At 44.0% G+C, this 27,180-nt stretch overlaps 1 protein-coding gene and 2 long non-coding RNA genes across 6 annotated transcripts in view; 2 read left to right on the forward strand and 1 right to left on the reverse strand.

The window, feature by feature from the left end:
- The window catches only part of FAM120A (family with sequence similarity 120 member A), a 57,803-nt gene extending 55,894 nt beyond the window's left edge, over positions 1 to 1,909 (reverse strand). For all 3 annotated transcript variants that reach the window (XM_068420023.1, XM_068420025.1, XM_068420022.1), the window contains exon 1: positions 1,382 to 1,909. In XM_068420023.1, the coding sequence (XP_068276124.1) occupies positions 1,382 to 1,855 (474 nt within the window). In that variant the 5' untranslated portion in view covers positions 1,856 to 1,909. The remainder of the gene's footprint in view (positions 1 to 1,381) is intronic.
- LOC137674567 (uncharacterized) lies at positions 1,638 to 11,217 on the forward strand. Its single transcript, XR_011049834.1, has 3 exons — positions 1,638 to 1,856; positions 7,626 to 7,862; positions 11,039 to 11,217. It is a non-coding gene; the product is annotated as an uncharacterized lncRNA (long non-coding RNA).
- Positions 11,218 to 21,868: 10,651 nt separating this feature from the next.
- On the forward strand, positions 21,869 to 26,493 carry LOC137674542 (uncharacterized). 2 transcript variants are annotated; one of them, XR_011049827.1, is made up of 3 exons: positions 21,869 to 21,959; positions 23,309 to 23,600; positions 24,705 to 26,493. It is a non-coding gene; the product is annotated as an uncharacterized lncRNA (long non-coding RNA). The 2 variants fall into 2 exon arrangements; XR_011049828.1 differs by having other exon boundaries at positions 23,309 to 23,405.
- The last annotated feature ends 687 nt before the right edge of the window (positions 26,494 to 27,180 follow it).

A 27,180-nucleotide genomic window follows, 5' to 3' on the forward strand; every position in this document is an offset into this window, starting at 1 on the left:
ACTCTCGCCTCGTTGATGAAACTGGAAGAAACTTCACCCAAAGTCACCTTCTGAGCTCCTTTGAGAGAGTCATCTTTACTCCAGGGCTGCAACCCGGCCAGAATTTGTCTAATCCGCCGAAAGGGCAGTACAAAAGCCAGATAACGTTAAGCTGCTGCTAGTGATCAAGTGTGCAACTCTAAAGGTTGCATAATATTTTTCTACACACAAAAGTAATTTAGGCTAATAAAGCCTAACAAGTACGTGCTTCACTCCCGCTGCTCTTCCCTCCCTAGAGGGAAAGCCAGCGAGCAACTCTTAAAATTGCAGCTTCATCCCGGGGCTTGTTTTTCCTAGCGCCTTGTGTTTCAATATACACAATCGCTCGGCTTAGCAGAGACCATCGTAAATCACGAACGCTGTACGGAGAGATGCGACGCGTTAATATTCGGCAACCTTTGAAATCGTGGCCTTCAGTGCAGGATCACCGTGGACCCCAGCTCCCGCCTGAAGGGTTGTTTATGTTTGCAGAAAAGAGAGGCTCTCCCTCAAAATAAGAAGTTTAAATGAAGAACTGACACATCGGTGCTCCTGACCCCACAAACTGGGTTTGCTGTTACGGAGTAAGGAATTAATTGTTATACGCTTCATCAAAAGCCCATTAATACATTTGGGCAATGCCCAACAAAACCCTCACCTTCACCAACACAGAACTCAAACCTCTGTTATTTTGGAGCGAGCGAGTCCACATCCAGCGCAAGTTTAAACACCTCGGCCTCAGCAGGGAACTTGTTGCAGATCCACCGTGCGTGATAACTAAACTGATTTTTTTTTTTTTCTTTCCCCCTCTTCGTCTTAATAATTAATTAGATTACGATGCTTTCAGCCAGCCCCTCTCACCTGCGGTACCAAAGTCCCAGCCTCACCCCCCTCCAGGGCGGAGGTGGGGGGGCGGCCCTGGGCAAGAAGGGACATTTTGAGTCAACGAAGCGGCGGCCCCGAAAGAACATGGAGGCAAAAAACCTCCCTGCTGCTGGGCCCGGCTTCACGGACGGGGGAAGCCGGGGAGGCCTTGGGCGCTGCCGGCCGCCCCGCGCAGGCCGACCGGCAGCGCCATATAAATAGTAAAATCCCCCGGGGATTGAGGCCGCCGAAACTTGGGCCGCCCCGACGACATTTTGAGGCGCTGAGGGGAGAGGCAGGGTGCCTCCCCCCGCCTCCTCCGGCGGGCTGGGCACTGGCAAGGCCCAGGGCAGCCCCCGCTGCCATCTTAGAGCGGCGGCGGCGTGAGAGGGGAGCGGCGGGGGCGCAAGAGAGCAGCGGGGAGGGGGCGCTGGTGTTCCCCGGGGCGGGGGGGGGGGGGTGTTGGGGGTCGGGCGGGAGAGAGGCGTCCGCTCCTCACCTTGATGTGGAAGCGGATGAGGGCCAGGCGGATGCAGTGCGCCATGCAGACGGGCGGCAAGAACCAGACCTTGGGCGGCGGGGTGCCCTTGTTCTGGACGTGGCTGACGATCTGCTGCGCCGTCTGGCGCTCGTTGCCCTGGCGCTTCACCCACTCGTGGAGCCGGGCCTTCTCCAGGGCGCCGTTGAAGAAGACGAAGAGCTCGATGTTGCCGTTGAAGCAGGCCTTGGCCAGGGCCGCCAGGTAGCCCAGCATGTGGTTCCACTGCCCGCCGCTCACCCAGTCCGTGTAGAAGCCGCCGTAGAGCCGGTGCAGGCAGTTGTCGGCGTCGATGAGGAGGCGCAGCGGGGTCTGGGGGGGCCGCTGGCGGCCCCCACCCACGAGGCTGCCCCGCGCCAGCTTCTGCAGCTCGACGGGCACCACGGCGCTGGGGCAGTGCTTCTCGATGTAGTCCTGGAAACCCTGCACTCCCATGGTGAGGACCGGGCGGCGGCGGCGGCGGCGGGCGAGCGGGGGCCCGGCGGCAGCGGCGGCGGCGGCGGCGGGGTCTGGGCTCGGGCCGGGCGGCGCGGCGGCGGCTGGAGTTGCGGGTGGGCGGTGGGAGCGGTGGAGCCGGGTGGGAGCGCTGGCTGCCGTCGGTGGCCGTTCAGGGGGGAGTTGTATGGATTAGTGGGGGGCTCATGGCTGCTGCGGCCGCCATGTGCTGCTCTCACAGAGCCATGGCTCGGGGATCCGGGCTGCTGCCGCTGCGGCTCCGACTGCCGGGGGGAGGGGGAGCGGCACAGCGCGCAGGAAGCCAACCCGCCGCCGCCGCCGCCTGCGGCAGGGAGAGCGGAACAGGCGGGACTTGGCGGCGGCCGCCGCTGCCACTCACAGCGAGCGCGGGGCGCGCACACGGGCGCCGGAGGAGGGAGGGGGAGCGAGCCCCGAGCGCCGCGCCGCCGGGCCGGTGCCCGCCGCCCTCACGGCCCCCCGCGCTGCCCTGCCCTGCCCTGCGGCACTGGGGCGGCGGGGCCCGCGCAGCCCGCCCGCCGCCGCGGTTGCATAACCCAAGCATGCGCGGGAGCGCGGGCGGAAGCGGGTGGCGGGGAAGGGGAGGGGGCTCGGGGGGCGGCGGGGGAGTGGCGGAGGGAGGCGAGCGGGGGGCGGTGGGAGCCCCCTCGGGCCGGGCCGGGCGAGCCCGGCGCCGCCATCTCACCGCCTCTCCGCGGTGCCGGGGGCCGCCGTGGCGGGCCGGGCCACACGTTCCCCTCAGCTCCGCCGCCGCCGGGGCGGGGCAGCGCGGCCGCCGCCATGGCGAGTCCCAGCCGGGGAAGCGGCTCCCCGGAGCACCTGTTGCCCCGCGGCTCGGGCGTCTCCGGCCGTGGCGGGGCCCCGGCGAGCAGCGGCCGTGGTGCCGGTCACAGCAGACGTGGCCCCGGGGCCGTTCGGCCCGGCCCGGGGTGCTGCGGAGCACCGGCCCCCGGCCACGCCGCCCTCGGGGTGCCGGAGCGGCTCTGCGCGCTCCCCGTCCCCTCCCCTCCTGCCAGAAGCGGCCGTCATGGCCGCTACTCACAAATAATAATTACAGGCCATCCTCGCCTCGCCCGCAACTGCCTATTTACTGCTGCCGGTAAAACTTCCCGGTGATTTCGATGGCCCTTCCACCCTGAATAGATTGAGAGTGGCTGCTTGCACCCCGAGGCCTGCCGTCCGTGGGTTAGCTGAGCTCTGGCCGTGACTGGTAAATGAGCATAAATATAAACTATTGGAGGAAAAAAAACCTGCTTCTTTCCTGCACAGGCAGTGAGGAATTGCCTTCCTTCAGTTTCAGCCAGATGAAATTACTTCCTAAAAGGCCAAGATTAGGACTGTGCCCAAGCTTCAGAAGTTCTGTGCGGCTTGTCACTGAAATGACATCGCGTTCTCTGCTGTGCGGTCGTCAAGAAAATGTCAAGCTGCACATGCTGTATATTCACGTTAATATTTTATTAATGAGGAAAAGATGTATTGTTAATGAGATTTCAGTCAGGCTGGATTGGCACCTACAGTAAATATTCCCACCGGGGAATAGCTGTTTCTCAGGGAGTGGGCTGGTGCACTTGCAGGCAGCGCGGTGCTAACGCGAGGCTGCTCGGTGGATGTTTGTGTCCCAAGACTGTCTGGTACAGCAGAAGGATGGTGAAATAAAGAATACTGAAAAAGCTATGGAAATAGTCAATGAGAGGTATATATTTCTTCCTAGAAATCTGTTTTTCTAATAATCTGAGAGTGTAGTTTCCTGAGTAAATAGGTGGATCTCTTTCCAAACTATGTTTCCCTTAGACTGCCTAGATTTTCCTTTAAGAGGAGGCACATGTTATGATAACATCAAAATAATAAAACACTATAGAACACTTTGAAAGACACACAAAATGTGGTAGTAGACCAACAGTGCTAATACAAGGGAAGAGGAGCAAGGAGAAGGAACTTTAGAATTCCAGTATCTCAAAACACACCAAAACTTGGTCAAAAGAACAAGTACCACCATACATGAAGTGCATAAAAAGCAGGTGATCGGACATGCCTACGCATATTAGGTGCTCTAACCAAATGGAGTACAGAGTTTGATCAGAAACAGGACAGGCCATTCTCTAATTAGTCTTAAGAAGAGAGCAATAGCTGATTCAAGAAGAATTCGATACTTGAGTCCTTAATTGTCTCACAGGATATTTAGGTTCAATAGTCTTAGGAGTGACAAATCACCTCTAAATAAAATATCTCACTTTGGTTTTTGTTCACTTTGTTTTTTTTGTTTGTTGTTTAAGAAGGAAAACCAGTTAAAAGCATCTGCCACCAGGAGCCTGGCTGTTAATGTCCTGACACATCCCATGGAGTTAGGTAGACACAGCAGAACTGAATGCTGCCCGGCTCATGTGCCCATCCACAAACATGACCCTCCCTCCCCCCAAAAAAAGAGAAGGGAGCGGAAAAACAGAAGGGGAAACCAGGTGCTTCAAGAAGTTATTTGACACAAATTTTGCTGCAACTAAAACTTCGGCCAGACAAGGCAATGGAAAAGAAGTGTAATTTATGGAAAGCAAAATTACACTGCAAAACAGGTAGACTAAGACAGACTTAAAGAGGAATTAAGCAAAGGCGTGAAGACAAACAAGGTATTTTTTCATCAACCAGCAGCAGAAGGCCTGCAGGAGTCATCGGGTTATCTGCGTGTAGGAAAATGGTGCAATGGAGGAAAAGGCATTGCAGAGCTTTCTCAGCACAGACACAACACATTTCACTGGTACCAGATGCTGGTTGTGTAAGGGAAGGGTTAATACAGATTAATATTAAAGTCAGTGACTCATTATCCAACTTGAATAGAAGAGAATTAGGAGTGGCTCCCTAGAAGAAAGCAACTGAACAGTCATTAGGAAGAACTCCTAATGAATAACCATGTCAGGGCAAGAACATAGAGATGAATGTTATCATTTTAGTCTGGATTCCTGTTAACGAAACTCGGTCCCGCTGCGAGATGACTATGGACGTAGGCTGTGGAATAGGCTATCCACAGTAACCTTGGTAGGTACATTTGCCTGGGAATAACTGATACCTATGTTATCCATGGGAAACACTTGTTTTACATGAGTTCCCTTAATATTTCTCCTCCTTTCTCACCCTGGTGTGTCTCACCATGGAGCTGCTACCCCAGAACTTCCCAGTTCTTGCTGTGGCAGGAGAAAAACTCACAGCCCTCCTCACTGCCGGGTCTGCAAGCGGCCACAGGCTCGTCCTGAGGGCAAGATGCTTTTCTACGTTGTTACTTCAGTGCTCAAAGTGCAATATGTCTCTTCTGTTACTATTTCAGTACTAAGTTTAAATGCAGACACTTGCAAATAAACATCCAATAAACGTTAACATTCTGCTGTTAGCTACGACTATTAGCTGCCCTGTTTCCCTTTCCTGTCATCTGGAGCATTTGACTGTAGTAAATTACTGTTATTACTGGGGTAAATAACACGCAGCAGTAAAACTGATCCTTGTTTCTCTCATGGTATATTGCTTGCATAGCTACTTATTAAAAATTTTGCTTATAGAAGCTTGCAGAATCTTCATGTGATTTACATTAAACCAGCAAAATTGTACTGGGACACTTCTGCAGAGGTTGACTTACCTTCATCCTCAGGATGTATGTTAGCTCAAGGGATTTCCTTTTGTTCTTTTTTTTTGAGTTATAGTCTAAAATAGTTGCAAAAATAGTAGAAATCAAAGAAAAAGTACTTTGGTTTAAAAAATATTTTGGGGGACAAAATTTGTAACTCATTGTAGTCTTGCTCTAATTTAGTTTTATAGTACTTGCTACCAGGTGAGACATCCCTTTCCTGTATCTTAGGTTGGTGCAATTAAACCATATAGAAACACTCAAAATTTATACAACTAAAGAATTACCATCTTCAGGTACTTCTCTATAGCCTTCCAAAATATCTACAAACGCCATCTCTCTTTAGCATACAGTAACTTTATTCATATATGATACTTGTGGTGGAACATTTTCCTCTTTCTTAGGACAGAAAAGTGCACATATGGGAGGCACCTGAATCATTTAAATGCTTATCAGTCTCTCCACCAGCATCAGCTCTTAGAGGAGTTTCAGTCTATTTTGGGAACTTCTTCCTTTTTCAGCTTTCTGCAAGACATAAGATTGCAGAAACCCAGAGGTGATTGGTCAGCTTAAATAGATGTATTGCTAACGGTTAATTTTTTTCTTAGTCTACAAGAAGGAATATTATTCTTCCAGCAACAATTGGGTAATGCCAGTTCTCACTGTTTCTTTTGTAAAACTTTCTCTTTGCAGAGAAGACTTTGCTGAAATTTTTAGTTTCGGCTGATCTGCTCTCCCCCATCAAGCATTCCTCCACTCTGTATCATTTCAACTTAATTTAAAATTCAGCTCCCACTGTAACTTCAAATTGTGAGAAACTAGTTGCAGTGATACCTGGTTTGACTCTGAGGACTGTTAGCGAAGACTGTAAGAGATGCACAAGAAACTGCAGTCCACTGTTTTTTTTTGTTTTTTTTGTTCTCCCCTACCAGTTGGCCTAATGTTTTGTGAGAGTTGACGGTAAATCCTACTTCTTCTTTGCCCGTGTAAGATAGTGGTGCTATTCTGGCACTCAGGAAGTCTGCTCTCCTTGTGCTTGCCTCATGCAAATATGTGCTAGTGGTGACCGTACAGGAAGAAGTCTTTTTTTTCCCCTCCTACTGGTATTTGCTTTTTTATTTACCTTAACAGAATATAGATTTATCCAAAGTGTGTTCTTCCTCATTACATTTTTCACTCTTAGTCAAGAGCCATTTTGTGTTAATCTGTTTTATTTCATGCCTCCGCCTTTACTATCAAGACAAACTGCTGTTGATTAATTCTTCAGAGATTTTCTCACATTTCTGGCCCTTTGTTAATTGCCATAAGTTATTTAAGAACCGTCAGACTTTCCCAAAATTGCTAACTCCTCCTGAGTTCTTGCATATCCAGAGTGTTTTCTGTACGCCGTCCCTGACAGCTTCCCACGAAGAGGGGGCTGATCCAAACGGCTGGCACTGGGGCAGAAGCCCAGCAAAGCCACCAGTGGTGGAACAAAGACTTTTTTTTTTCAGTGTCTTCATATTATTTGGGAATTTCACTTGGCATCTGAATTTTACTGTAAGCTCCTTGTGATACTTCCTGCCGTTAAGGTTGTTGGCCTGTGTTGTGGTGTGTTTGTCCGTTATCCAGCAGACAGACTATTATTTTAGTGTTATTAACAATTGCCATGCAAAACCCTAGCAAATGGCTCCCCCGGAGCACCTACTCTAAGTTGTAGCTATGACAAACCCCGCGTCGCGTTTTCTGGTACCTGGTCTCTTGCTCCTCCTGAGATAACACCTATTTTGTGTGTTAGAAAAAAGGAGATTTAGGAGGTGTATTGCATCTGAATGAACTGGGCAACAGTTTGTATTTCTTGTAGAGAATGGTGAATGCAGAGGGAGGGAACGAAGGCGTAACACCACGAAAATGGGATCACGAGGAGCTGGGTTATCTTCCTGGGCGGGTATTACAAGCTTGCTTGTTGGCAACCACTTTTGAGTTGCGCTTTTTTCTATTTTCTTGGGCCAGTTGACCTGTTAATATCCTCTTCAAGTCTAATTTTTCCTCTTTTCCAAAGGCATCTGCTGCTTTCCAAATAATTTCTTTAGGCCATTCAAATAGTAGTAAAACACACCAGGCCAACGCTGCAATCCTTTGTAGGCAGGACATATCCGAAAGCACACTGCTTGCTACGTGAATGGCAGAGGAAAAGAACTCCGAAAGCCTGCTGCGAAGCCCACGTTAAGATGAAGCAAGATGTAGTCCAAGGACCAGTCCAAAGAAAAGATGATTAAAAAGCCATCGTACTTCGGTAGAGCCACCGCTACACCCAAACGTGAAATTTTTGGTGGTGCTTAGAGGCCAACCTGTTGGAGCTTGACCCTGTACGAACACCAGGTAAATGACAATATTGCTCCAGCAAACTTTTTAGGGCAAGAAAATGACTGGCAGTGAGTCCTCCGAGTGTATGGGAAAAGCGGCCTCGCAGAGGAGGGGGCAAGTGACGCCGTCTGAAAGAATTCCTCCTTTCAGAGAACAAGCAGGGCTTTCACAGCAGTGGATGCTTAGCCGTGGCACACAGTATACAGATTACATCAGGTCCATTTGCCGGCTTTAATTCTTTTTTTTAAAAAAAAAAAAACAAAAGCATGAAAATTTTCAGTTCTAAATTTGAATTTTGGAGAGTAAAAGCCTAAATAATAAAGGCATTATGAAGCAGGCAACAGGAGCTGGTGGAGAGCAATAGCAATGGTTCTTCGAAAACCTGGAACAGTAGCATGCTGTTCCCTCGGTATTAATGAATAGTTGTGTGAGATGTACAAACAGCCAGTATTTAAAGTATATTCTGCAGCGCTTTATGCAGGAGCATCGATAGTATTGCAAACAGATACTAATGCATTACTATAGCTAGATACTACAACAGATAGGATGCATATGCAAGTGGTATTATCGGAGGAGTACGTAGGAGCTAAAAATACATACCGTGGCCATTTCAGAAGAGCAGCTATTTACACTTCTAACACTTTAAAAACATGTCAGTTTTGTTGGCATCTGTGCAATTAACACAAGTATCTAAAGCATGTCAGTGACAGATTTAGCCACCTCAGTGAGGGGTATGGCTGCCAGGTTTGGGGAACGCCGTCCAAGCCAGACCTTCGCTTTCAGTCTGCTGCAGTAACTAAATTCTTCATCGTACCCAAACACATGCCAGCACGCTCTACCAGCGCGTCATCCCTAGATGTGGATGGTTATTTATCTTACTACGTCCTGCCCTTATTTCATCTCTACGACTCTTGCCACACAAAGCTGCGTTCCAAAAGCCAAGTGAGAAAAAAAAAAAAGAAGAAAAATTACATCGATTTGAATTGCAAAGTATAAAAGCGGTGGGGCTGTGCCTGCTTGAATCAGCACGCGGGCTGAAATGAGCTCTGCAGAGTCCAGGCTTTTCAGCGCAGTGGGCTGGACACAAGGGGTACTTTGTGCCCTTGCCTTCCCAGTCGCATAATGGCTCTCCATGTCTGTCCTGTGGGCGCAGCCGCCACTCCTGGGACGAGGTCCCCCTTGAGCTGGTGCAGTTAGAGGAGGGAAGGCAGACACAATCCTGCCGTTGTCCAGGTCTGGCCCACGAGCCACCAGTTAGGCTGGTCTGAATTACAGCCCTCAGTTCCAAGGGCTGCTAATTGTATTTTAATGATAATTTAAATGATACAGCTGATCATTTCAGAAGCACCCAGATCACTAATTACGAATAGCCTGTGTGGTGCTTTAAGCAGGCAAAGCACTGCGGGAACACAAAATAACATTGTTAATGTTCTCAGTGGCCTTCAACGCCCTCCCACGTATCAAAAGCATCATCTCTTGCTCCTAGGCTCAAACCTCTGCCCTGGCTGCTCACATCTGTAATCCCGCTGCCTGGCTGCAGCAAATGTTTTTACAGCATCCTGGAAATAAGGGAAGAGGAACAGCGATTCCAAATGACTTACATTCATTAACCAAAATGCTACATTATTAATAAAATCATAGAATCGTGGAATGGTTTGGGTTGGAAGGGACCTTAAAGATCATCTAATTCCAACCTCCCTGCCATGGGCAGGGACACCTTTATATATATATACGTATATATATATGTGTGTGTGTGTATATGTATACATATATAATGTGTATATATATGTATACATATACATATATATGTATATTTACATATATTTTATAACATACTAGTAATAAATATTAACTGATATTCTTAGGACATCCCTGCTTTGGAACACTTTACCTTAAAGACTAGCTCGATCCAAGTGAATCTCTGAACACAGCATGGTCAGGATGTTGAAAAAAGCTCGCCAGAAATGCAAACATTAACAAGCCACGTGCCAGTTCGTTAGCGGGCGTTATTTCTCCCCTCATCGTTGGAGGAGCGGTGGGGAACGCGGCTGGTCTGCGGAGCTCACAGTGCCGAGCTGTGCTCGTGCTGCGGGTCACGGGGATTTCGGTTTCCAAGGCTGGCAAGTCGGTACCCGCCAGAAGCGTTAAATTCCTTTCCAAATGTTTGCTTGTATTTTGTACAAGATGCCCATAGTCTTGTGGAGGAATCCATTCTCCAGAAAAAATATTTAGAGTGCAAGTCACCGTTTTCCCCTTCAGAAATGCAGCCAAAACACACCGAATCTGCTAACCGCTGACAACATAGTGGTGGTCAAGATGTTTATACATAAAACAGTGTATCAGTGAGAGTAAAGTACACACCTTGCCTCTGTAATAGATATCTAGTAATGAAATGGAAAAGCTGGCAAAGCCCTTTTCTAAAATACATACTTTTAAGAGAATATAGGTTAGCTGTAGTGCAGTGGATTTTAAATGCCAAATCTAAGCGATTAGAATTTTGAAGAGACTTTTACTGGAACAGGAAAAAAAAAAGGAGGCTTGTTTTCTCATTGGAAAATAAAATGCATGTAAATAAATACTAACGCTGATGATTTTTTTTTTTTTGGGGTGAAGATTTCTGTGAGATTAATCCCTTTACAGTCCCAGAGTGTATTAGGTTTCACTAATCTACCCTCAATTTTCTGTGAGGTTGCAGGCACAGGACGAGAGCGAGGAGCTGGCTCTGCTCTGCGACCAGGCACGCTGCAAAGAGAGCGAGATAATCCGTGTGCACTTTACACCTGAAGCCAGCAATTTTGTGTCGGCGTGAGCACCTATTTGTGTGAACAAGCCCCTGGATCTGCTTTAGATGAAGCATTTCTTTATGCAGATGAAGTGGCTGGTTACAAAACGCGAGGTTTGCACATGGGAAGGGTTTTGCGTGCAGTTTTCACGATGCCTTTTTTGCAGCCATTTGACCCGGGAGTTTTGCTTTCCACATAAACGAAGTGTCTCGCTTGCCTGGGTAACGCTTTCGGGGTGTTATTTGTGTTCCTCTCCTTTTTCTTAAGGTGTGCAGCGACGGTGTCTTTGGAAATGAAAGTCTTGAAAGATTCTTGTTACTAAGTGCTGTTTTTTCCCTGTTACAACGTTGATGGTGTTTGAAACTGAGTGGATCCGAGGGCGAATAATTCCTCCCTTTTCTGTTTCAGGAAACGCTTGCCTTGACAGCCAGGGTGCTCTTACAAATCTCACGGCTTGTACAGAATAGCAGATCTGAGCCGATGCCAGATAAGTCCTGGGCTGGTAAGAGGTAACGTTTAAACTTAGGTATTCCCAGATTTTTTAATTATTCATTTGATTTTCATTCTTTTCAGAAAGGTCTGAGATATTGGTGCGTTAGCTTTCTGCGTGATTTACACAGATTACTTTCTCATCTTCATTTATTCTTGTAAAGATACATCATTTGAAATCTACCCTGTGATTTTCTCGCCTTTCATGTAAGTCAGGAAAGCGTTTAAAATTCAGAGAATGAAATATTTTTGAATAATGGCAACTCTTTTGCAAGAGATGAAAAGAGTTAAAAAACCAGCAGGCTTGTCACTTGTTGACAGAAATCCTTCCTTTGGAAAGTTGTACAAACATGCAGCCTGGCCTGCGTTCAATGTCTTGACTGCCGTAAAACTAGAAACATTAATTAGCATAAATTCATAGTCTAGTTCTGAAAAAGAAAAAAAAAAACAGGGTAAATATTACATAGTTCTCAGTAGTGAGAGAATTTTTATTTTCCAGAAGACGTCAGTTTAATTCTCCAGATACTCTCAGTATATAGAGCAACTTTTCATCTCCCCCTACATAATAGAGCACGGGAGAGTGTCTCTTTAAATTCATTTATAAAATAATTCAGGACTGTGGGTGTCTTTGATCTGTTCCTCTCTGCTAAAGTACAGAAGAGAAGAACATGTCGCTTAGCAACCCCGCGCCGGAATTGGGGGGAGGCGGGGAGGGATGGATGGTCCAGAGTTACAAAAGGGAAGGATTAATCCCTGTCAGAAAACTAAACTTCTGACAATGCTCCTCTAAAATGAAGCAAGCAAATAAACAAACATGGGTGTTTGCAGAATTAAGTAATCTCACTTTTTTCTTTTTTTATCTTTTTTTTTACCCCACTTCTGATCTATTAATAGTAATCTTAGAGCCAGATCAGAAAAATCAGGCACGGGATAGGCGACGCAGGCTTAAATAGCTTCAGGACTGGGCTGCAGTCGAAGGGAATCTGAAGTTTTATTTTTAAACCAGTTAAGCATATTTTAAATTGAATTAGTGTTGTCAAGACTAATCATAATTAGTTTAATTCGGCAGTTTTTGTCTAAACCCTTCAAATAAATTGTGTGTGGAGTCTCATCCTGGTTGCCAGCCGGACAGCTTAAGTGTCACCAGGCTGATTTATTTAGGGTCACTTACCTTGTCATGAATAAAAATCTAGATTTCTCTAAATGATTACCAGGCTGTGATTAGCTGGTAACTAGGTAACATCTTAGCGACTTTGAAAAAAAAATAAATCAATTAGGAAAGTAACTTTGCAGTGAAGTAGATGAGCAGCACTCAGACAACCTCTTCCATTTCTGCAGCTGCAAGGTGATAACGTCCCGCAGAGCAGTGGCAGGAGTGGTACCTGCTCTTTCCATTTCTGACCAGTGCTGTCCTAGAGCAGCCCTAATTTACCTTTTTCTTTTTCACGAGAACTCAGAACACCAAACCCTACAGCCGTGCATGGCTGAGTTATGGAAAACTGCTGCAAAAAAACTGTGTGAGAGGAAGAATGACAGAACTAGCCCACTTCGACATGTGTCACACAGATGAAAAATATCTCGTAATTAAATAAAAGTAAATTGTTATGCCTGGTCTTATATTCATGATCATAAAGATTATTTTAAATCTTCTTAATTTTTATGCCACTTCCTGTAATAATCACCTGTAACTTATTACTGAACATATCACTGGACCGTTAAGAGAATCCCTAAATGCTAATGGTTCATGTTGCTCCCAGAGCTTGGTACAGACAATTCTGTAGTAAAATTGCAGATTATTAGAGCAAATGCCTCCCTCCATCCACAGGCTAGAAGCTTTTCTAAACTGGCATCTGTTGCATATTGCAGCAATTACAAACATACTTGAAGCTAGACATTATTGAACTCTGAAGTAACGCTCATTTTTATCTAGTAACAGAAATGGTAAATGATGGCGTGGACCTCATTAAGATCTAAGTGTCTTTAGCACACCTACAAACTCAATACATAAGTAACAAGATAATTTTTTATTACCCATATATAGCAAAGACCTAAAGAGTAGAATCCTTTCTCCAGTGAGATCAATGGGAATTTTACTAGTTACTGCAGAGGTGCCTGGATTTTACCCAGGCTCTCTGAGAGTGTGATTTTTATATTGGCAGATGCTTCCATAATGTGATTCTTTAGAGAAATTTAATTAGAGAGAAGTGTGTAAAGCACTTGGCATTAGGTGGTCTAGGTTTGTTAACATATAGTATTTAGAGTGAAGCCCAAATTAGAAGCAAATAATGGTAACTCAACTGTGAGCATCTCAATAAAAATTACTTCATGGAGGAGCTTGTAGTATTTTGTTTTTAACACGTATTTTCTATATGCTTTCATTGTTCTGATCCAAATAAATTTCGAGGCTTTATTTGAAATGTTGCAAGCTGAAGCAAACCCCATTGACCTGACTTTATCTTTGCTCTCAATTACACCAGGGTCAACAATTCTTTATTGTATCTTAATACTGAATAAGTATTTTTGCTCACTGCCCAAATGGAGTGGGAGGAGGAGTCCAGCAACAGTAGAGCTCTTTTACTTGCGTTTGTGTTTACCATACCACTTCAGATACTTCGTGGGTTTTATTTTTAAGAAACAGAAATATATTCTATCTGTGAGGCTAAGATTATCTTGATTGGAGGTTCTTGTTTTTACAAAAAGTTATGTGATTCCTCTAACAGAGATGAACATCTCTGGCTTCTCAAACAAGCAAGCAGACTTTGTGAGGTTGAGAGTTTTGAGGAATATGGTTTGGACTACGCTGACTTCAAAACATGTACGATTAACATAGCTTTCTGGTTATGGCATTCAAGTTCAGGATGATACATGAAAAATGCACGCAGATAAGGCATCGTTTGCCCCAACATGTCATCAGAAACTGACTTCCTAAAGGTATGTCTCAAGCTGGAGAATGAAAACACAGACGTGTGATATTTTTCCATTTCAGAGCAATCATTATAATATCACTGTGGTGCCGATTACTTTCACAACTTCTTAATCCCAGTACTGACAGAGGGAGAGTAATCTAAGTTGCCAGAAGCATCATGTTGGAGAACTCTCAGTTTAGCGCAAAAATTTTTTAAAATATATTGAAAAATTATTGAAAATATATTGAAAATACTTGGTGGAGAACTGGGCCCAGCTGACAGTGCTGGGGAAAAGAAGATTTTCTTTGGTGTGGGACACTACGCTGTGACAACCTCTGTTCTTAGGGAAGAATCTCTTAATCTAAAATGTATGAGACTATTTCTCTCTCTTGTAATCTCCTCCTAAATGAAAATAGAATTGTTCATCTTTTTTCATAATGCATAGAAAAGTTTGAAGTTAAAAATAAATCTCAGATCCTTCTCAGTAGAAGGACAACAGCTGTCTTTTCTCTTTAAGGAAAAAGCACGCTGGTCCCATTGCCCTCTGCAAACCAGGAGGTCATCACAGAAAGGTTTTTGGTATTTGAGGCTCAGTTTCCCCAGTGATCACTACTTGCAGCAATGAGAACTGCAGTGGTTGCAGAGAAGCTGGACATCTTTACTGCTTGCAGTACTGCCACAGCATGGCTGACTCCAGCACCAGAGAGCTGGCATATAAATAGAATGAAAAATTCGCTGAAATGCTTTGACGTTGCATATATGTGGAATTTGAAAGGAATAGGAGAGTTTATTTTTAAAAGGAAATTAATAAAAGGCATTATAAAGCTATGGAAAATAACGGGTGGTATAAAGGAAGGTCAGGAAATTCTTGTTCTTTTTCTTGCCGTGTAAGGAGCACGGGCATTCACAGAGGGAGATACGTTGTGCAAAAAAAAAACCCAAAAGAACCCATTCCCTGTTCGATTTCACAATGTGGCATCGCTGCCAAGTCTGTCCCCTGAGCAGCCCAGCCGAGCGGGGAGCGTTGGACAGCCTGCCCCAAAGCAGCCCTGCTCGCTGCTGGCTCTGATCGGAGCTACCCCAAGTAGCATCCGTAAGGTGTCACAGCACTGAAAATTGCTGACTGGAAGTGAAGGGGTTTGCAGGAGAGGGGAAAAAAAATGATGCAGAGGGGTCCTGTCCTCAGAAAGCCTGCTGAACAACACCTTTTCCCTTGGAAGAAGTCCTGTTTACATGGGGAATTTACATGTATCAGTGACTGTAGCAGAATATTTCTGAGGAAGCCCCTTTTTAACATTTTTGGCAGCATGGGAGTGTTTTTTTCCCAGTTGCAAATGTCGCTCCATCTGCCACAAAGCCATTGGTTCCAACAGTCTGTCCTTCCCTGTTAAAGGGGCATCACAGAAACATTATGTTTGCTGTTGGGATATCAGGAGAGGAAAGCAATACGAACGCTTGGGCCTGCTGCAGTAGCATTGCTGAAGGATTTGGCATGAGAAAACAAGCCAGCTGAGAAGGTATATCTTCCTTCCTATTTACTAATGAGTGAACTTTTAATTTAGTTGGCGTTTAACATCATCTGGGTAAGATTTTTGATAACGCCACTGGCTTAAATCTGAGTTACATCATAGAAATAGTGGTGTGAAGGGACCCCTAGATCACCTTCCACTCAAAGCAGGACTGTTACCAGCAGTGGGTCACGTCTGCTGTGATTTTACCTAGCCAAATCTTGGGTGTCCCCCTCTGAGTGACCTCTTCCAGTACTGCAGTGTCCTTCCAGTGAAGCAGTTCTTCCTAAGGTCCAGTCTGAATCTCCCAGGCTACAACGTGGCCATTGCCCTTTACTATACCATCTGTCACTAACCAAAAAGAGCTTGGCCCCGTCTTCTTTCCAGCTCCAGTTCAAGCAGTTGCAGCCTGCTATTAGACCACCCCTTCGCCTCCTCTCCACCAGACTGAAAAACCACAGCCTCCTCCGTCACCTGAAGCATGTGCTCTATGTCCCGGACCATCCCTGTAGCTCCCTGCTACCTTCCCTTCCCATTTCTGAATGCCCTCCTGACCTGGGGGGCCCAAAGCCAGACACAGAATTCCAGGTGTGATGTTACTGGCTTTGAGGAGACGGGGATAATGAGTTTCCTCAGTCTGCTGGCCACCCTTCCGTGAAAGTAGGCCAATGTACAGTTTGTCCCATTTGCAATGAGGACACCAGTGGCTCACATTTGACCTGACATCCACTGTAACCTCCAAGTCCTCTCCAGGAGGGATGCTGCTCAGTCAGACAGTTCCCAGCCTGTCCTGGCACATGGCGTTATTCTGCCCAAGATGTGGGGCTTTGTACATCTTGTTAAACTTGATGGGATTTCTGCTGGCCACATCCCAATTTCCTGAAGATCCTTCCACAAAAGTTAATATTTGGCATGTCAATGACTCAACCCTAATTTAGTGTCGTCTTCAGGTCGTCAGTGAAGATGCTAAACAATATCAGCAGTGGTGTTGACCCTGGAGTACTCTGCTTCCCTCTGGCCACCAAGCAGATATTGAGACATTGATGGCTGTCGTTCAATCTGGAGTGTCTCTGAGTGAGCTTTCTGTGACACACGAACTCAAGGAAGAGCTGGTTTTCTGTTTGGTACCTTAACTGGTAAGCTATTCTTAAAGTGCTTTAGCAGATGGTAGTGGGCTACATACGTGCAATAGTAGCAAAGGCAAAACATTGTTTAAATTTAGTAGAATTCTGTAAATAGGCTTCTAAAAATCACATTAAACAAGAAATGGTTCTTATCATATAGACTTTCTACACTTTCCAATACCTAGCCTAACATTTTAGAGTGTACAAAAGTTCTTTTGCAATTAAAAAAAATAATTACCATTTGTCTTTCATTCTGTGTTGGAATCAAACAGACCTCTCACCATTGCCGGGAGCAGGAGGGAGAGTCCTCCATGCCAGGACAGCCAAGGGCCCTCTGCAGCACACCGGTCATCCACGTCCCCTCCCTGCTTCAGCTCGGGGCCTGATCTAAACCTCAGGTGCATCTCCCAACCGCTGTGTTATTGGCATACCTGGGACAGGTGGATGGCTCTACCTCTTTGCAGTCCCCAACATCTTCAGAGTTTGAAGTTGTAACAGCTTTGTCTCCGCAGAACACTCTGGTTTTAGCAAAACATCACATTTCCACAAAGATATCTTCCTGATCTGGTTTTTGAAATCTGAATTATAACAAGGAAAAAAAGTATGTGATTCCTTAAACCCAAACAAGACATCCAACAGAAAAAAACAAACTCAATCCAGAACTATTTCAGTGATGACTTGTAATCTGTGCAGTTTCATCTGCTTGATGAAATACCCAGGTTAGTGTTAGATCTAAAAAAAGAAAGAAATGAGAAAATCATTCCTTTGATATGCATTAAATTATTCAGTTAGTAAATTAGTGAATCTTATTCTGAGTGTTATTAGCTATTAGCATGTTACACTTTTTGATGTTGCTCATGAAGAATGCGTATGAAAATGAGGAAAAGATTTCCCTTTTGAAGTTGCTGCCACTTGAGTTGTTGACATTTCTTTTAATTGGTGGCTGTCCTCTTGAATGCAGTATTCTGCTGTCTGTTTTTAGGAGAGATTCTTCATTTTTAATTTGTTCTCTCATTGATTAGACTATTTTTTTGAATGGGTAACTCTGAAAATAATTAGCCTTTCAAGGGAACCATGTTCTCCTAAATAGTTATTAATGAGTATCTCCCCCATTCAGTATACTTAGGCCTTTTTCATTAGGAGAATTTCAAGCTTACATCTGGCCTGGTCGAACAGTGCCTGGTACCACTGAAGAGAGCAGGAATCTCACTGCAGATTTCAGGAAGAACAAGATCAGACCCTAGGAGTGAAGAAAGATCATTTGCGTTCACTTAGTCTTGGGAAGATATGTATTTTCTAGGAGAACCTACAAACATTTCTCCAGGCTCCAGGGTAGGATTGAGGAGGGAGTGAAAATAAGTGAAGGAAAACAAGGTAATTCCATCTGAATGAAGATGCTGTCTTCAAAGACACTTACCAGCTTCAGCAGCTGGGCTAATGAGCCTCAATTATATCACCAGTTTTACAGTACTGGAAACATACAGCTCCCTTTTATTTAAAGTCAATGTACATTACATAAAAATAAACCCATTAAAACCAACAATCATTCTGCGTGTGAAGTTATTTTCCCACTAAGGAGCCAAGGATCTTCAGTAAGAACATACTTTGTTTTAGAAATTATTGCCTGTGTTACACTCGCAATTAAAGAGCACAGTGGATAATAAAATACTCCAACACGTTGTGGATTGCTGCAATGATCTAATCCCATTCTGGTTCCTGTTTGCCTTCTCTAAGCCAATTCTTGTCTCTTACCTTATTCTTGTCTTTAGCCTTAAAATCTGCCTTGAGCATTGCCAGCTATTCTCATCCTGCTGAAATACAGTCTTACTTTGGTATGTTAGACTCTCTCCTTTCTATTTGCTCTTTCAAAACAGACTGGAACATCATCTTCATCCTTTCTCCACATCCCCATAAGCTCTCCTGCTCTCTCTCTCCCTGCTTGCTCCACACTTGGTCATTAAGGAGCCTCTACCACAAACAGAACTTCACCTATCACTCCTGGACAGGCTTCTCCTATCCAAACCAGAACCTCAGCCCATGTCTCTGGCATTTCTTCATGAAGGTCTAGTTATCTGTTCAAGGTCAGTATCTAGGGAGGTTTAGAGTCTCTTCCAAGCTTGTCCTGTCAGTTTATTGCCCAGTTTCTATGAACAGTGTGATCACATTGTTTTTTTTGTCATTCCCGTCAACTGTCTCATCTTCACCAGAGGTTACTCTACGGGTCAGCCCGTACAGACTGTATCTAAACTTGACAGTTATTACTCTGTGGCAGAAATGGCTTTTAAGATACATCCTTTTCTATCCCAACTGAAAAACTAAAGCTTTGAACCAAGCTCTGATGATCTTATGGCTCACATACAGATTCCTGCTTTTGGGGCTTGACCAAGGCCGTTAGAATGATAAAGTAAAACAATTTTATCTATCTAATTTATGGCTTTGCATCCTTACTAGTCTCTTCAGCCTCATTGTTTTCTGCTTCTTTGTCATTTCAAGTAAGTTACAGCTCTTTGCTTTCCCAATACCCTCCTTGACCTCCTGTAGCCATCTCTTTCACTAGGAAATGCCTGACTCATCCCTCTAATGGGTAATAACTAAACTTTCCTCCGTGGCTGAGAAGTCATTTCATCCACAAAGCTATCTCCTAATCTTCCTCAAAACGCTGTCGAAAGACCCAGGTTTTCCTGTCTCGCGCACGGATGCGGTGGCAGGGGCCGAGGGTGTTACCATCAGCAGGACCAACGCCGCCGTCTCCTTGCTTCCATCTTCTCTCGCTTGTCTGGATTTGTCTGGTTCGTCCCCAGCGTGTCACCTCCCTCCCTAGGGCTGCCGTTTTCAGCTGCATTTATGCACAGCCAATTACAGCAGGTTTTTAGTCTGTACTAAAGATTTTTATAACAGATAATAATAGCTGGCTATTTTGCTTCTGCTAGTACTAATTCTGCAAGACCTAAAGACTAACAGTTGCACTTCCTTGCAATAAATGCTAGTCATTTTTTTAGAAGAAACAGCTCAACAACTACAAAAGAAAAAAAAAAAGGGTCAGAAACATGAACATCACCTTTCAGATTGAAAATCAATATGAAAATAGTGAAACTGAAAACAAGTGATCCAACACGGGTTGTAAAAGTTGGTGTAAAGGGCTGCCCAAACCATTACGGAGTCATAACTTAAAGGGAAGCTTCACTTTGGAGAAGAGCAATGTTTATAGAGAGGCTAATTTTATTTTATTGAATACTATTAAAATACGTATTAAAAATTACAAGTTGTAGTCTAAAATACTGCAGTGCGGCTCATGGAAGAGCTGGCGCGGACTGTGACATGGCCTTGCATGGTGATATATTTCTGGCATAATATAATATAAGCTATTTCAAGAATCCATTTACAAGTAGGCTCTCTGGGTAGAGCCCTGCCCTCACTGAAACCAAGAGGGGTTTTGCTAGTGACATCAGTGACATGAGGGTTTTCCTCTCATTTTTATCCTGTGCAAGATTAAATATTGGGTCAGGAAAACAGTATTAGTTCGATTGCATGCAATTACCAGTGATTTTAAACACAGCACTTGCTTAGGAGGATTACTAAATGGAATTTAGAAAGTGATTTATTAATGGAAATTATTTTTTTTTGTTAATTCATCCAGATTCCCTTATTGGTAGAAGTATCATGTTGTACCATAGCATACCTCTGCTGCACCAGTAAGAAACACATTTAAGCTGTGGGCCCTTGGGCGTGAGAGGTGGGTTGTTTCCCTTCCCCATTCCAATGGACAATCGACAAAAACAAGCATTTCATCGTACGAATTCCATTATTACACAGCTTAGGAGCTTTGCAAGCACCTAAATGCTGCAAGATAATTTATCTTTGAACTCCTTAGTAACGATGCATAATTAACAAGCTGTAGGAGCGTGCGATTGCTATGTATTTACGTGGTATTTGCCACGCGGTTGTGGTACAATTACAGAGATTATACCCGCGCTGTAGAATGAGAGTACACAGTGTACGGCGTACTTCATGTTGTGTTATTTCAAATCACTTGGCCCAGTGAAGCAGAGCACAGGGCGCTGGAGTTTAACAAAGTATTTTGTTCTGTTGTAGGTGGAAGCGACCACAGGTATGAAACTGGGCATGAATCAGCACAGTGCTGTTATTTAAATGATTGCCGTGGTTTCTGGCTATTCAGGGTTGCTTTTTGTTATTTATATTTTGGACTGCTGCCCTTCCAGTGACATAAACGGGCCTGAATATGCAGATTCAAAATAATACAGGCTAGAGTTTTGGGGTTTTTTTTTTTAGTATAGCAGCTTTTTCCTGTCATGTATAACATTGTAGGTCTCTGTAATAATTACAGGTAAAAGAATGCGTGGAAAGAATGTATCTTCTTACAAAGGTTTAAAAAACTGGATGCCAGCACGTCACCATTTCTTTGCCCTAAAACTCCATTAGTATCAGAATACCAAATGTGAAGTCACATAACATAGGCACTGGGATAAAAATACCAGCTAATGGTGAAAAGTGCAAAGAAATATGGTGCGTCTCCGAGTTAGTCACATTTTACATGATCCAGCGTAAACTGTAAGTAAAACTAAATTAAAAGATTCTATTCTGTTTGGGATCCATGTCTAGCAGGAAGAAGAATGCTGTCCACATCACTATCCAGGAATTGCTGTGCCCCTTCTCTAACATGGTGGGATCAGCCTTGAAACTGATGCATGTAGTACTACCTGCTCCAAGGAGAAAATACAGACCTTCCTCACGAATGGGTACAGCACTCCTCTGGTTAAGTAACTTAACAGAAACATCGATTTATTTGCTGTTGCTGAAGATGTAAAATTTAACTTTGGCTTACAAGAAAACCAAGAAAACAATCTAAGAGCTGCCTGTTCTGCTCCAGGTGGAAGAAAAGGTAGGGAGCTCTTCTAAGTGTAAGTTGTTATTGTTCAGCTTCGTAATAATTTTCTTGTCTTGAGGCACTTGATTTATAAGTATAGTGTTAAAAAAAATTCTTGCTGAGAAAGGCCAGCAGTGTGACATGACAGGGCACGAATCGAGCTGTATTAATTTCCAGTTACTATGTTGGCTGCGTACAGCTACCTCACAAAAATGAGGTGCAGTTAACACGATATAATTATCTCGTTTGAATGTCTCACGGTGATTTTACTCTCGGCGTTACAGCCAGCGCACTCACGGTTCGTGTCGGCCGCCACGGGTCCGCTGACGTTAGGAACGTGGCTGTGGCTCCCTGCAGGAGCTCCCGTGGAGCGTGTGGCTCTCCTGTCCCCGCGGTTGGGCTGGATTCTGCACCCAGGTTGGTAGACAAGCCTAACCTCCTTATTTGAAAGTTGGGTTCAGGGAACGTTGATGCTTAGCAGACTAAATTATCCCAAGAGTTATTTATGAGCACCAGGAGTTAAAATTTCAGCCCATCTCAGATGGTACAGCCTAAGGACATTAATAAGGTGCTCTAAGTCTTTTTTGCACTGACAGAATTAAAAATAATTTCAGAAGAAGTTGGTTTGAGAGCAAAATATAACTTCCCTTTGCAAAATTCATATTTGAAAAAGATGTTAATTGGTTTATGACTTGCATTCTTCAGTATTTCTATGTGGTTTTTTTTAAAAATTGTTTTTCAAGATTTTCATATTTTCATAGGGTGGACCCTTTGTAAGGGAGAAGGGAAGAGATGCCCATACATGTCCCAGTTACAGTCACAGACATCACAATCCGTGAATTTAATGATTTTTCATTTCCATTTCCTCTACTTAACATCATAAAGTGCCTGGGTGACAGTTGCAGCAGCTGTTTACATTATCTAAAATACCAGCAAAGTATTTCCCCTGCATACCAACAAGAGCCAAGGCCTGTATTTTATAAACGTCTTCAAAGCAAACATTTAAGGGCAACTGCAAGACTTGGATTTGAAATTCTCACTCCGGTTTACGATGGCACTCAGTGTTCGGGCTGACTTTTACCTCCTTTTCATTATTGCAGAGTCATCCCAACACCTTTTTAAGAGGACACATGATAAAGTACCCAAATCCCCCTGAACAGTGCAATCATTCTTCTAAACTTTCATCTGAAAAGATGGTATTTTACAATCTGAGAAGGGCAGGTTCCTCCATCTAGATAACTGAGAAGGGGAGGCTTTCCGCTGGCTCCAGCCGGGTTGGGATCAGACTCTTCTGGTGATGTTTTGATAGAGTCTTATTTTTCATGAAGATGCAGCAATAACCAGGAGAATCCTGTAATTATTTCTGGGCATTAAGTAATTTTGAAGGGAGAAATTGTGCATCATTTCAGTCGTAATTTGGAACCCAACCACTTTATGTGCTGTTGAAAGCCTCATCTCTCACAAGGGATGTTTTTTGAGACAGAAATTGTAATGAATTGGGATGAGACAAAAGCTCTGGCGAGGAGCAGATTTGAGTTGTGAAGTGGGTAAAATGATGTTCTCTTTAGGGCTGGAAAAAGCTGTCTTCTAGTTAGCGTGAAAATTAGAGAAGCATGTAAACTGCAAGCGTCTCAGTGACTCTGCATCCCTAAGCCTTAAATAATTTCCAGTAAAATGTGCTTTCTGTGTGAGTTTTCTAGGTTCAGAAGTGGGATTGTTCTCAGGGAGAATACTCAAAACTGGCTCTTTTGATGTTGTCTTCACAGAAACAGACACCACGTGATGCAAGTTCGTATAGAATGAACGGAATGAGGACAAACGCTTGAAGACTTCTCGCAACAAATTGCTCACAAGTGATTTAAGGCGAGAATTACTTGCACAGTGATTACAGCACAGGTTTTTGAAAAAAAAAATATCAAGAAAATCAATCTGCTCATGGACAAATAATGAAAAGAGGAAGAGGAAAAATTCCTTTAAAGATATGAAACTGCAAATTATTCACCCAGCTCAGTTGGCAACAACCAATTTTTACGGTAGTAGGAGCTTGTGGAGTAGGAGGTAACTGTGTGAGGAATGATTGATTCAGTAGCTTATATTACAATTCTGGAAAGGGTTCAACATCTAATTTAAAAGCCATTTTCTTCCTTTTACCCAGTAAAGAAAACAAAATGATAGTCAATGTCCATGAGCTGTTTTGGGCAGATAGAATCTATTTTGTGTCCGTGCAGCCCTGTGGTCACTGACAGTGGCTTAGCCCATAAGAAAGAGCAGTTATTTATTAGGAAGATGTCTCTTGCCAGGAAAAAAAAACAACACCTGCCTGAGGAAGGATATTGGCATCGTAATCCGCTTGCATCTTCCCATTAGAGAGTAAAGGATTTGCCCTTCCAGAAGACACACATAGTTGGTCTTAAACTGGGTGTATCTTTTCAGCCTTTGCGATGTGGAGTCTTGTGTAAACTGCATCTCCACCAGCCCATCTTTCAGTCCACAGTAGTAAAATGAACAGTGATTTCATTTCCTCTTGGAAGGATATGAAGCACGCTTTGGGCATCTCTCTCCTAAGACCACCTTTTGTCTCTTCTTCCCCACTCCCTGGGAGGAAGCCAGCCACCACCTGGGCAAGAGGCTGTGGGATGCCACACCGGGATGCTGGCAGAGATATCTTCTGCTCAGGGGAGAGGGTGACTGTAGCATGGTCTGTTTATGCCTGTGGCGTGGTGGATGTGAGTTCAGATCTCCTTAACTCCTTACACATGTATTCTTGATTCAATATTTAATTCCTAATTTAATTCCTGAGCAGGCACATGCTATCTTTCAAAGGCATAGCAGATGCGAGGGAGTCCACTTGATCCCTACTGCTTTGCTTCACAAGAAAACTTAAAATGCTAATACCGTAAATAAGCATTACAGCACAATCTTTGGGTGAATGATACCCAACATTACTCCAGATTTTAGTCATAGTGAACGATTTTACAGGCCACTTTGAGCTAATGGAAGAATCGTTTTCATTTAAAACAGTGTTGTGTTCATTCCCATAAATGCGGATTGCCGTAACTCTATTGTATGTTCTTGGCTTAGTTACACTGAGCTGAGTTAGCTTGCTATAACTTAACACTAACCCTTGCTTATAAATTAATTTTACTATTTCTGTGTTTTTAGAGAGAAAGCTACCAGGACTGATACATTTCTATGTCCACTGAAGGGAACAATGAAAAAAAGGTGTGTTTCTGCAAGAATGTCTAAGGCAACCTTTTCAACAAAGGAAAGATGTGCTGCAGAAGATGTTCAGGAGCTGTTTCATCAGCCCATTAGGCTACAGGGTGAGAATATCTGCATCCACTTGAGCTGTGCTGAAACCACCTTTAATTCCTGCCCTTTCCTCCCATGCTGGAAATTCACCTTAGATTCAAGACTGCTTGAAGTGGCTTTGGATGGTAATGCCAGTCCACCACAGGTTAAGGTTCTGTCCACCGTTCTGCGCTTTAGGAGCCCGTTCTGCATCACCCACTGGCGCTGGGGACAGGAGCTCAGGGCACACAACAGCTCATTGCCTGCGAAGTACTTGTCAGAGGACAGCTAATGTGTTGGCGGACCAACTTCAACAATTTCACTACAAAAGACCTTTAATTCTGACTATAATCTGAATATGGACAGGTTTCTCAGCCTGCTTCAGTCTGCTGACTGCAGATACCTATGTAGGTGGTTTGATCCAGGTGAAAAACCCACCGCTGCCCTTTACCTTTACCCTCCCCAAATGCAATTTTGGAAAGTTTGCCTAGAAAGGGTAACAGAATGTTCATCTGCTGCAGGCCCCCCCAAGCCTACCAGCTTTTTTTTGCCTCTGTTTAATTTGCTACATGTGATTAACTCCACTGCGTTTCTGCCTGGCAGAATCTGGGACTAAAAATATCCTGTGAGTATATGTAGTATGCTGCAACACTGGCAGAAAGTAAATAAGACCATAGTCTTCATAATCACTGTTTTTCCAAAGAACTACTGCTCCCAGCAGACAGGCTATTTTAGGCTGCAAATGGAAATCAGAAAATGAGATTTTTTTTTTTTTTCCCTGCTAGTTCTCCTGGGAATTTTAGTGCTTTCCTCTGTGCACCTACTTTGGGTGTTGGTGGCAGCCTATTGGTAATACCAGTCTCTTGGAGGATTGATCACTGGAGCCTGTTCTGAATACACCAGTGAACATGGGAAATAATTTCCACTAGTACCAACATATTATTTGTTGATATAAAATTGAATGTTAGATCAAAACCAGATCTGGAGAGCTTGATTTACTCCACGATTAAGGTGACAGTTCACTCAAAATTCAGGCTTGCAAAGTAAGTACAGGTATTTCCTAGCTACCAGCACTTTCTGTTCTAATATTGATAATATATTTGCATCTCTCAATTTTGCAGACTGCCTTTTACCTCCTGTTTGATGATCTAAGTCCAGTCACGAATGTAGACACCCTTGATTTGTAGTCCTGTCGATACCAGTGACGCCTGACCTTGCCTCCAGTTTATAGCACACTGTCATCTAAATCACTCGTATCATGTGGATCTAATGCACGATCTTTGCATGGTCTTTAAGTCTGAGAAGTTCCAATTATCATTCTTAATACTTCATGTATTATGCATTTTTTTTCTGGAAAAAGCTTCGCGTTATTAGGAATTCAAAAGATTATGTTTTGCTACAGCAACATGCAAATCTGAGAACTTGAGAACAAATCATCATCTTTAGCATTAGCTGCACTTTTCTGATGCCCCAAATGGTGTTGAGAAGGATTTTCTGTGCTAGGAAATACCCTAATTATTTCATAGCATGGGCACTGCTGTGATGTCATGTCTGTACCCCTCCCCATTTGATTGAACACTACTCACAAGCATCCTTTGACCTGCTGAGTAGCTAGTAATTTGTTTTAGTCAATTGTGTACTACTGAGAAGCGCTCGCTTGCTGCCTATATAAATAAAAAAAAAATGTTTTAACCTTGGAAAACCATTAATCATGCTGTTTTCTTCAGGGAGGGGAAAGGAGTGGGCTTTTTGGGGAGCAAAGCTATTGAATGAAAGAATATCTCAGACAACAAGGGGCAGCTCTGACACTGAGAGCAGACGAAAGATTTTCAGAGAATACATGAAAAAAAATATGGCTTTAAATAAATGATAGGAAAACCGCTTTGTGTTGTACCCAGACATCACATGTGATGATCCAGACATCACAAATTGTTGTCATAATTATGCTCTGTCATTCTCATACTCTTCCATTTTGCTATGTCATTTACAGCATTCATGTGCTTGACTTTAAGCAGCCTGATGCCGTTCACTGGTTGCTTGGTTTGTCCTTAAAAGTATCATTAAAATTGCAAAAACATTTAGAAAGTTGGAAAACTATTACCCAGGAAAAATTCTTGGAGCACAATGAAAGATGTGAAGCGACTGAACAACCCACTCTTTGATTTACTCTGAAAAGGTCCTGTCCCCCTCTGCCTTCCCTTACACACCACCAGCAGCACTTACCCTTGCTGATGCTGCTTCCTCCGTACCTTTTCATGGCAGGCTCTCTTCCCTTTACATGATTTATGCAGGCGGCTTCATCCTCATCCCTTTCTCGTCCTCCTTCTGAAACAGCACGAGACCCAGC

This window comes from Nyctibius grandis, chromosome 29, assembly GCF_013368605.1.
Source record: "Nyctibius grandis isolate bNycGra1 chromosome 29, bNycGra1.pri, whole genome shotgun sequence".
Classification (NCBI taxonomy): domain Eukaryota; kingdom Metazoa; phylum Chordata; class Aves; order Nyctibiiformes; family Nyctibiidae; genus Nyctibius; species Nyctibius grandis.